The sequence below is a fragment of the Oncorhynchus mykiss genome, chromosome 2 (genome assembly GCF_013265735.2).
Source record: "Oncorhynchus mykiss isolate Arlee chromosome 2, USDA_OmykA_1.1, whole genome shotgun sequence".
In the NCBI taxonomy this organism is placed as follows: Eukaryota; Metazoa; Chordata; class Actinopteri; order Salmoniformes; family Salmonidae; genus Oncorhynchus; species Oncorhynchus mykiss.
The window spans coordinates 101,438,460-101,450,515 of NC_048566.1; the positions used below are offsets into that span (position 1 = coordinate 101,438,460).

General features: G+C 45.3%; 1 protein-coding gene across 6 annotated transcripts in view; it reads right to left on the minus strand.

Annotated features, from left to right (window-relative positions):
• The window catches only part of pgghg (protein-glucosylgalactosylhydroxylysine glucosidase), a 35,853-nt gene extending 24,148 nt beyond the window's left edge, over positions 1-11,705 (minus strand). The window contains exons 1-5 of one of the 6 annotated variants that reach the window (XM_021578707.2): positions 11,059-11,705; positions 10,778-10,846; positions 8,503-8,792; positions 6,036-6,246; positions 779-960 (exon numbers count right to left, since the gene is read on the minus strand). In XM_021578707.2, coding sequence (XP_021434382.2) covers positions 779-960; positions 6,036-6,246; positions 8,503-8,792; positions 10,778-10,846; positions 11,059-11,327 — 1,021 coding nt within the window. In that variant the 5' untranslated portion in view covers positions 11,328-11,705. Of the gene's footprint in view, positions 1-778; positions 961-6,035; positions 6,247-8,502; positions 8,825-10,777; positions 10,847-11,058 lie in introns of all 6 variants that reach the window. The other 5 variants (XM_021578728.2, XM_021578717.2, XM_021578743.2 and 2 more) reach the window with 5 other exon arrangements.
• Positions 11,706-12,056: the final 351 nt, after the last annotated feature.

Here is a 12,056-nt window from a genome sequence, read left to right on the forward strand (position 1 = left end):
CACTACTACACCTATATCACCACTACACCTATATCACTACTACACCTATATCACTACTACACCTATATCACTACTACACCTATATCACCACTACATCTATATCACTACTACACCTATATCACCACTACACCTATATCACTACTACACCTATATCACTACTACACCTATATCACTACTACTACACCTATATCACTACTACTACACCTATATCACTACTACACTACTACACCTATATCACTACTACACCTATATCACTACTACACCTATATCAACACTACACCTATATCACTACTACACCTATATCACCACTACACCTATATCACTACTACACCTATATCACTACTACACCTATATCACTACTACACCTATATCACTACTACACCTATATCACTACTACACCTATATCACCACTACACCTATATCACCACTACACCTATATCACTACTACACCTATATCACTACTACACTACTACACCTATATCACTACTACACCTATATCACTACTACACTACTACACCTATATCACCACTACACCTATATCACCACTACACCTATATCACTACTATAATGGCCGAGTTAAACTGACGTTAAAAACGTGAGACGCGGCTGGTCGTGTCCTCTTATTACAGAGTAAAGCCACACCTCTTGTCATAACGAGCCTCAGTCCGACATGTCCCACTAGATGTACCGCAGTGGAGACCTGAGCTGCAACTTCATCAAGTTAGTTTTCATCATTATGTGACGCAGGAGGATAGTTGAGCTCACTCCCTTTCTTTACCTGTGTCGTAGTGAGCCTGTACGCTGTCCTGACTGCCCGCCACCACCACCACGAACCCCCAGCGGGACTGGGCCTGGTCGGGCAGCAGGGTAAGGGAAGGGGTGATGGGGGTCCAGATGATGTGGACGCTGGGACAGACGCCACCAGAGACCTCAGCCGTGGTGGTCTGGCCCTGGATGTAACTAGGGAAGGAAAAGGGTGATTGTGAGCTGAGCTGAATGCTGGGGACTTTTGTATTAGAAAGGTCCAATGCAGCAATTTTTATCTCAATATGAAATCATTTCTGGGTAACAATTAAGTACCTTACTGTGATTGTTTTAACTTAAAATTATTAAAAAAAGAAACAACAATATCTTGTTAGCAAAGAGCAATTTCTCAAGACAAAATGTTGCTTAAGACTGTCTGGGAGTGGTCTGAGTGGGGAGGGGGAAAACTCAAAACTAGCTGTTATTGGCTGAGAGGTTTGGAACTCTTTCTTATTGGTCTATTAACAAACGTACTGCCTGGGGATGTCACAGCTTTCAAACAGCTTGTACACTAAAAGGGCATTATCATCATCATTATCATCATCATTACATCATCATTATCATCAATATCATCTATATCATTATCACCATCATCTATATCATTTTTATCATCATTATCATCAATATCATTATCACCATCATCGTTATCACCATTATCTAGATCATCATTATCATCTAGATCATCATTATCATCTATATCATCATTATCACACTTTCACAGTAGAATTCCAACCTCATAGTGTGGAAATCTACACCGAACTAAAATATAAACACAACAGGTAAAGTGTTGGTCCCATGTTTCATGAGCTGAAATAAAAGATCCCAGAAATGTTCCATTCGCACAAAAAAAAGCTTATTTCTCTCAAATGTTGTGCAGACATTTATTTACATCATAAATTAAATCATAAACATCCCTGTTAGTGAGAATTTATCATTTGCCAAGAGAATCCATCCACCTGACAGGTGTGGCAGATCAAGAAGCCGATTAAACAGCATGACAATTACACAGATGCACCTTGTGCTGGGGACAATTAAAGGCCACTCTAAAATGTGCAGTTTTGTCACAAAACACAATGTTAATTTCTCTACAATAACCCGCCTCCAATAGTGTGTCATTGTCGCAAAGTATTTATAAACAACAAACAAAAAATCAGATCTCTTAAAAGTTTCCTTTATATTTGATCTGTGCAATAGGCCATGATTAATTTTGGCCCAATAGACCTGGCATATTCCATCTTTCAAGGAGCTTTCCATTTTGAATGGGTTATTTTGCCTAAAAAAAAACAACCTTTAGGCCTACCTATAGAAGAAAAAATATATATAACTCTGCATCTGGCAAGAGAGGCCTAAAGGGTATTGAGCATCCCCAGTGGCTCTGCAAGTCTGGAGAGGATATTCTCCACTGCTGTCCGGCTCTCCAGGAACCATCGTATGAGCCTGAAGCCCCAGACTGGCCAAACTGCTGTTAATAAAAATGAACTCAAAAAGAACTGTAGACTGAGCCGAAGGCATTTTTTACTTAATTTGTATTTATTATAAGTAAGTCACAGTCTATATGCGCCATTTATAGACTATAATGATTTAATACAATGACATGTTGTTTAAATGATGAATGCTTTATTTCCCTACCAAGTAGTGTTGTGACAAGGTAGGTGTGGTATACAGAAGACAGCCCTATTTGGTAAAAGACCAAGTACATATTATGTCAAGAACAGCTCAAATAAGCAAAGAGAAATGACAGTCCATCATGACTTTAAGACGGTCAGTCAATACAAAACATTTCAAGAACGCTGAAAGTTTCTTCAAGTGCAGTCACAGAAACCATCAAGCGCTACGATGAAACTGGCTCTCATGAGGACTACCACAGGAAAGGAAGACCCAGAGTTACCTCTGCTGCAGAGGATAAGTTCATTAGAGTTACCAGCCTCAGAAATTGCAGCCCAAATAAATGTTTCAGTCAGTTCAAGTAACAGACACATCTCAACATCAACTGTACAGAGGAGACTGTGTGAATCAGGCCTTCATGGTCAAATTGCTGCAAAGAAACCACTACTAAAGGACACCAATAATAAGAAGAGACTTGTTTGGGCCAAGAAACACGAGCAATGGACATGTGGACACAAGCAATGGACTGGTGGAAATGTGTCCTTTGTTCTGGAGTCCAAATGGGATATTTTTGGTTTCAATCGCCGTGTCCCAGAGTGGGTGAAGGGATGATCTCCGCATAGGTAGTTCCCACCGTGAAGCATGGAGGAGGAGGTGTGATGGTGCTTTGCTGGTGACACTGTCAGTGATGTATTTAGAATTCAAGGCACACTTAACCAGCATGGCTACCACAGCATTCTGCAGCGATACGCCATCCCATCTGGTTTGGGCTTAGTCCCACTATCATTTGTTTTTCAACAGGACAATGACCCAACACACCTCCAGGCTGTGTAAGGGCTATTTGACCAAGAAGGAGAGTGATGGAGTGCTTTATCAGATGACCTGGCCTCCACAATCACCCCAACTTCAACCAAATCGGACCTCCACATCTGGCTTCTTCACCTGCGGGATTGTCAGCCCCCAGGACAACTGATGAAACTGTGGGTTTGGACAACCAAATAATTTCTGCACAAATGGTCAGAAACCATCTCGGGGAAGCTCATCTGTGTGCGCTTTGTCCTCACCAGGGTCTTGACTTGACTGTAGTTCAGCATCGTAACTGACTTCAGTGGGCAAATGCTCACCTTCGATGGCCACTGGCACGCTGGAGAAGTGAGCTCTTCACGGATGAATCCCGGTTTCAACTGTACCGGGCAGATGGCAGACAGCATGTATGGCGTCGTGTGGGCGAGCAGTTTACTGATGTCAACGTTGTGAACAGAGTGCTGCACGGTGGAGGTGGGGTTATGGTATGGGCAGGCATAAGCTACGGACAAGGAACACAAATGCATTTCATCGATGGCAATTTGAATGCACAGAGACACCGTGAAGAGATCCTGAGGCCCATTATCGTGCCAATCATGCACCGCCATTACCTCATGTTATGATAATCATGTTTCATGATAATGCACAACCCCATGTCATAAGGATCTGTACACAATTCCTGGATGCTGAAAAGGTCCCAGTTCTTCCATGGCCTGCATACTCCCCAGACATGTCACCCATTGAGCATGTTTGGGGTGCTCTGGATCAACAGCGAGTTCCAGTTCCCACCAATATCCAGCAACTTCACACAGCCATTGAAGAGGAGTGGGGACAACATTCCACAGGCCATAATCAACAGCCTGATCAACTCTATGTGAAGGAGATGTGTTGCGCTGCATGAGGCAAAAGGTGGTCACACCAGATACTGACTGGTGTTCTGATCCACACCAGATACTGACTGGTGTTCTGATCCACGCCCCTACTGTTTTATTAAGGTATCTGAACAACAGATGCATATCTGTATTCCCAGTCATGTGAAATCCATAGATTAGGGCCTAATGAATGTATTCGACTGATTGCCTTATATGAACTGAAATTGTTGCATTTAAAAAAAAAAAGAATTAGTTCAGTGTACATAAAACACAGGATGATCAAGTGTAAGAGTAGGAGTGCTGATCTAGGATCAGTTTGGCTTGTTAGATTATAATGAGTAGATATGAATAAAGGACCTGGTGTTTCAGTCTTTTGATCTACAGAAACAGTACAACTGACACAACTATCATATTACCAAGTGAAAAACAACGCGGAGAAAGGCTGTATAAACGCAATGGGAAAGCAACTACAGCACACTGCCGCTACAAACAAGAAGGATGTTTCTGTTTCTGTCCATCTAGCTTCCTTCCTAGTTCTCCCTTCCTTCCTAGTTCTCCCTTCCTTCCTAGTTCTCCATTCCTTCCTAGTTCTCCATTCCTTCCTAGTTCTCCATTCCTTCCTAGTTCTCCATTCCTTCCTAGTTCTCCATTCCTTCCTAGTTCTCCATTCCTTCCTAGTTCTCCATTCCTTCCTAGTTCTCCCTTCCTTCCTAGTTCTCCCTTCCTTCCTAGTTCTCCCTTCCTTCCTAGTTCTCCATTCCTTCCTAGTTCTCCCTTCCTTCCTAGTTCTCCCTTCCTTCCTAGTTCTCCCTTCCTTCCTAGTTCTCCCTTCCTTCCTAGTTCTCCCTTCCTTCCTAGTTCTCCATTCCTTCCTAGTTCTCCATTCCTTCCTAGTTCTCCCTTCCTTCCTAGTTCTCCCTTCCTTCCTAGTTCTCCCTTCCTTCCTAGTTCTCCCTTCCTTCCTAGTTCTCCCTTCCTTCCTAGTTCTCCCTTCCTTCCTAGTTCTCCCTTCCTTCCTAGTTCTCCCTTCCTTCCTAGTTCTCCCTTCCTTCCTAGTTCTCCCTTCCTTCCTAGTTCTCCATTCCTTCCTAGTTCTCCATTCCTTCCTAGTTCTCCCTTCCTTCCTAGTTCTCCCTTCCTTCCTAGTTCTCCCTTCCTTCCTAGTTCTCCATTCCTTCCTAGTTCTCCCTTCCTTCCTAGTTCTCCCTTCCTTCCTAGTTCTCCCTTCCTTCCTAGTTCTCCCTTCCTTCCTAGTTCTCCCTTCCTTCCTAGTTCTCCCTTCCTTCCTAGTTCTCCCTTCCTTCCTAGTTCTCCATTCCTTCCTAGTTCTCCATTCCTTCCTAGTTCTCCATTCCTTCCTAGTTCTCCATTCCTTCCTAGTTCTCCATTCCTTCCTAGTTCTCCCTTCCTTCCTAGTTCTCCCTTCCTTCCTAGTTCTCCCTTCCTTCCTAGTTCTCCCTTCCTTCCTAGTTCTCCCTTCCTTCCTAGTTCTCCATTCCTTCCTAGTTCTCCATTCCTTCCTAGTTCTCCCTTCCTTCCTTCCTAGTTCTCCCTTCCTTCCTTCCTAGTTCTCCCTTCCTTCCTTCCTAGTTCTCCCTTCCTTCCTTCCTAGTTCTCCCTTCCTTCCTTCCTAGTTCTCCCTTCCTTCCTTCCTAGTTCTCCCTTCCTTCCTTCCTAGTTCTCCCTTCCTTCCTTCCTAGTTCTCCCTTCCTTCCTTCCTAGTTCTCCCTTCCTTCCTTCCTAGTTCTCCCTTCCTTCCTTCCTAGTTCTCCCTTCCTTCCTTCCTAGTTCTCCCTTCCTTCCTAGTTCTCCCTTCCTTCCTAGTTCTCCCTTCCTTCCTAGTTCTCCCTTCCTTCCTAGTTCTCCCTTCCTTCCTAGTTCTCCATTCCTTCCTAGTTCTCCCTTCCTTCCTAGTTCTCCCTTCCTTCCTAGTTCTCCCTTCCTTCTCACCTGGCTCCTTTGTAGTCCGGTTCGGAATGGAACACTATGTCATCGCTTTGAGGCGTGAACCTACTGTCCAGCTTGATTGTGATTGGCTCCCGGGAGGTGCCCTGACGAATCAGCAGGACCTCCATGACCAAGAGGTTGGGATGGTGTCGATGGGTGTAGAGAGACTGGGAGGCAATAACACTAACTGTCCTCAGAGAGTGGGTGAATATACCTAGAGAGGAGGAAGAGGAAGAGACAGACCAGACCAGACCAGACAGACAGACAGACAGACAAATGCAGTGATACAACTGTAAAGCTTGGAAACAATTTAATTCAAACGATGCTACCTCAAATCAAGTGTTATTGGTCACATATACATGGTTAGCAGATGTTATTGGTCACATACACATGGTTAGCAGATGTTATTGGTCACATACACATGGTTAGCAGATGGTATTGGTCACATACACATGGTTAGCAGATGTTAATGTGAGTGTAGCGAAATGCTTGTGCTTCTAGTTCCGACAATGCAGTAATAACCAACGAGTAATCCAGCTAACAATTCCAAAACTACTACCTTATACACACAAGTGTAAAGGAATGAATAAGAATATGTACATATAAATCTGTTGTTCTGCCCCTGAACAGGCAGTTAACCCAATGTTCCTAGGATCGTCATTGTAAATAAGAATTAGTTCTTAACTGACTTGCCTAGTTAAATAAAGGTTAAAAATAAAGTGATGATGAATGTGTCAGCACATGGTATTCAGCCCTTTACATGTAGAATACACAGACCTCATCATCTGTTCTTGATCTGCAGTGAACCACATGTACCAACGTACCCGTGTGTGTGTATCTAGACTGTACCAACGTACCCGTGTGTGTGTATCTAGACTGTACCAACGTACCCGTGTGTGTGTATCTAGACTGTACCAACGTACCTGTGTGTGTGTGTATCTAGACTGTACCAACGTACCCGTGTGTATCTAGACTGTACCAACGTACCCGTGTGTGTGTGTATCTAGACTGTACCAACGTACCCGTGTGTGTGTGTGTATCTAGACTGTACCAACGTACCCGTGTGTATCTAGACTGTACCAACGTACCTGTGTGTGTGTGTGTATCTAGACTGTACCAACGTACCCGTGTGTATCTAGACTGTACCAACGTACCCGTGTGTGTGTGTATCTAGACTGTACCAACGTACCCGTGTGTGTGTGTATCTAGACTGTACCAACGTACCCGTGTGTGTGTGTATCTAGACTGTACCAACGTACCCGTGTGTGTGTGTATCTAGACTGTACCAACGTACCCGTGTGTGTATCTAGACTATACCAACGTACCTGTGTGTGTATCTAGACTGTACCAACGTACCTGTGTGTGTGTGTGTATCTAGACTGTACCAACGTACCCGTGTGTGTCTAGACTGTACCAACGTACCTGTGTGTGTCTAGACTGTACCAACGTACCTGTGTGTGTATCTAGACTGTACCAACGTACCTGTGTGTGTATCTAGACTGTACCAACGTACCTGTGTGTGTCTAGACTGTACCAACGTACCCGTGTGTGTGTGTGTATCTAGACTGTACCAACGTACCTGTGTGTGTGTGTATCTAGACTGTACCAACGTACCCGTGTGTATCTAGACTGTACCAACGTACCCATGTGTGTATCTAGACTGTACCAACATACCTGTGTGTGTGTGTGTGTGTGTGTGTGTATCTAGACTGTACCAACGTACCCGTGTGTGTATCTAGACTGTACCAACGTACCTGTGTGTGTATCTAGACTGTACCAACGTACCTGTGTGTGTATCTAGACTGTACCAACGTACCTGTGTGTGTATCTAGACTGTACCAACGTACCTGTGTGTGTCTAGACTGTACCAACGTACCCGTGTGTGTGTGTGTATCTAGACTGTACCAACGTACCTGTGTGTGTGTGTATCTAGACTGTACCAACGTACCCGTGTGTATCTAGACTGTACCAACGTACCCATGTGTGTATCTAGACTGTACCAACATACCTGTGTGTGTGTGTGTGTGTGTGTGTATCTAGACTGTACCAACATACCTGTGTGTGTGTCTAGACTGTGCCAACGTACCCGTGTGTGTGTGTGTCTAGACTGTACCAACGTACCCGTGTGTGTGTCTAGACTGTACCAACGTACCCGTGTGTGTGTCTAGACTGTACCAACGTACCCGTGTGTGTGTCTAGACTGTACCAACGTACCCGTGTGTGTGTCTAGACTGTACCAACGTACCCGTGTGTGTGTCTAGACTGTACCAACGTACCCGTGTGTGTGTCTAGACTGTACCAACGTACCTGTGTGTATGTCTAGACTGTACCAACGTACCCGTGTGTGTGTCTAGACTGTACCAACTTTCCTGTGTGTGTGTGTGTGTGTGTGTGTGTGTGTGTGTGTGTGTGTGTGTGTGTGTGTGTGTGTGTGTGTGTGTGTGTGTGTATCTAGACTGTACCAACGTACCTGTGTGTGTGTCTAGACTGTAGGAGTGTTGCAGATGCCCTGCCTTTTCCACCTCATCTAGATCCATCCTCACAGCCAGAGGACAGGGGAGATTGGCACGGTGACAGTCCCCGCCCTCGCCGTTATAGACTCCGCCCATGTGCATGATGTCACCGTACACCCTCCAACCCAGCAGCCCATTGGCCAGCGGAGGAAGGAAGCGAGGGTCAAGGGGCAGGAGGTCAGTGGTGAAGATGTAGGGGTCAACTGGGGTCTCATTGGTCATCGTGGGGAGAGCGTGTCCTCTTCCACTTAGGATGATAAAAGGTTAAATCAATGGTACCTACAACAGAACAGTACAACACACACAGAATGTCTATGTCACACACAGAATGCCTGTCACACACACACACACACAGAATGCCTATGTCAGACACAGAATGCCTATGTCACACACACACACACACACACACACACACAGAATGCCTGTCACACACAGAATGCCTATGTCACACACACGCAGAATGCCTATGTCAGTGGCAGATCCACAAGATCCAGCCACAAACTTCTACTTTAACCCCAGATCCTCCTACAACAGCCCAATGCTCTGCTGTCCTACCCAGACTGACAGGTAGCACAACAGCCCAATGCTCTGCTGTCCTACCCAGACTGACAGGTAGTACAACAGCCCAATGCTCTGCTGTCCTACCCAGACTGACAGGTAGCACAACAGCCCAATGCTCTGCTGTCCTACCCAGACTGACAGGTAGTACAACAGCCCAATGCTCTGCTGTCCTACCCAGACTGACAGGTAGCACAACAGCCCAATGCTCTGCTGTCCTACCCAGACTGACAGGTAGCACAACAGCCCAATGCTCTGCTGTCCTACCCAGACTGACAGGTAGCACAACAGCCCAATGCTCTGCTGTCCTACCCAGACTGACAGGTAGTACAACAGCCCAATGCTCTGCTGTCCTACCCAGACTGACAGGTAGCACAACAGCCCAATGCTCTGCTGTCCTACCCAGACTGACAGGTAGCACAACAGCCCGATGCTCTGCTGTCCTACCCAGACTGACAGGTAGTACAACAGCCCAATGCTCTGCTGTCCTACCCAGACTGACAGGTAGCACAACAGCCCAATGCTCTGCTGTCCTACCCAGACTGACAGGTAGCACAACAGCCCAATGCTCTGCTGTCCTACCCAGACTGACAGGTAGCACAACAGCCCAATGCTCTGCTGTCCTACCCAGACTGACAGGTAGCACAACAGCCCAATGCTCTGCTGTCCTACCCAGACTGAAGGGTATTATACAGCCCAATGCTCTGCTGTCCTACCCAGACTGACAGGTAGTACAACAGCCCAATGCTATGCTGTCCTACCCAGACTGACAGGTAGCACAACAGCCCAATGCTCTGCTGTCCTACCCAGACTGACAGGTCGCACAACAGCCCAATGCTATGCTGTCCTACCCAGACTGACAGGTAGCACAACAGCCCAATGCTCTGCTGTCCTACCCAGACTGAAGGGTATTATACAGCCCAATGCTCTGCTGTCCTACCCAGACTGACAGGTAGTACAACAGCCCAATGCTATGCTGTCCTACCCAGACTGACAGGTAGCACAACAGCCCAATGCTCTGCTGTCCTACCCAGACTGACAGGTAGTACAACAGCCCAATGCTATGCTGTCCTACCCAGACTGACAGGTCGCACAACAGCCCAATGCTCTGCTGTCCTACCCAGACTGACAGGTAGTACAACAGCCCAATGCTATGCTGTCCTACCCAGACTGACAGGTCGCACAACAGCCCAATGCTCTGCTGTCCTACCCAGACTGACAGGTAGTACAACAGTCCAATGCTCTGCTGTCCTACCCAGACTGACAGATAGCCCAATGCTCTGCTGTCCTACCCAGACTGACAGGTAGCCCAATGCTCTGCTGTCCTACCCAGACTGACAGGTAGTACAACAGCCCAATGCTCTGCTGTCCTACCCAGACTGACAGATAGCCCAATGCTCTGCTGTCCTACCCAGACTGACAGGTAGCCCAATGCTCTGCTGTCCTACCCAGACTGACAGGTAGCACAAACAGCAGTAGGCCTACCTTCTATTTTGCATTTTAACCCGGTTGTTTAGTTTCTCATTTATTTGCGTGCGAGCTTCTGTATGCTACAATTCTGCTTTCAGCTGTAAAAATGTGTTTCCTACTATTAAGATAAAAAGGTTCAAATATATATATTTTATATATTCGTTTGATATATCATATATTAATTTATATTCCATAGATACTTACCACACAAGGGACAATTTGGGTATGAGTAAATGAGAATAGTAGAGCCTATGGTTTAACCAAGAGAAACAACTACAGCAAGAAAACACAAGAGAAACATGCATTAGTCTCATACTGTAACTGTATAGTGTAATAGTAATGTCCTGAAAGCGCCTTACTGAAAACCACTGCCGTTCTAACGAGTGAAAACCAACGCGACATCTGGTTTTTTGTCACAAGCACTCCTCATGACATGTGATGTGAGATAAAAAAAAACACGGACAGTAAAAAGTGGATCGCCTCACCAAAACACAAAGAGCAGCATGACACATTGAATGAATCTCATGATCTCGAGAAAGTAAACCGTAATGAATGATGAGAAGATGATAACGGCAAAGTGTTCATGGCGACCCGTTAAATGCCGAAGAGCAACAAGTCTTAAACGCAACTCTGTCAGCGTCAGTCTCTTGTCAGGTGAAAACTGTTGCCGTCTACAGACCGCAGTAATTCTCAACAACTCCTTGATATTTCTGACCGGGGAACCGTCGCACTCACGTGAGAAGAAGGGGGGCATCCGCCGTTACCGGGGATGAAAGGAATGCAGAAAATAAATGAGGAATAGAAACAAAGGTCAAATAAACAGGTAACGTGTCTCACATGAGTAGAACAAATATCTGGAACTAAACGAAGTGTTGATGTTCCCGAGCCCCAAACGTGTATTTAGTTGAAAAGAAACTCCTACAGGTACTGCCAGTTCTTCTTCCAGACTCTATAGAGGAAAACAAAATGTAGGTTTCTCTCCGGTATGGAACTATGTAGGGGAGGAGGCATAGCGAGGGGTCCACTAGTTACCACAGACACAAAGTCGAAATGGCCAATATAGTACAAACTCATGAAAACGTTGTTTTTTGTTGTCTTAATTTAAAGTTAAAGTTAGGCATAAGGTTAGCAGTGTGTTTAAGGTTAAGGTTAGGTTTTAAATCACATTTTGAAATTGAAGAAATGGGCGGGGCGTATGGCTTTGCGGCTGTGGTAACTAGTGAAGACCATATCAAGGCTGGTCAACGGACAAACCTGGACAGGATTCCTAGAATACGGATTGGATTTAGATTAGTTCTTGCGTTTCTAAAAGATTGAAATGGAACCATGATTGTTTGTAAAGATTTAGATGGTAAACCACCTCTCAGCCGCACCGAGTCCTCGCAGCGAGTTTGGCCTAATCTAGGACAACTTCATAAAGACATCATGGATGCTAGAGGAAAAACTGCAATACATAGGTTATTGTACTGTGCACATGCTAGGA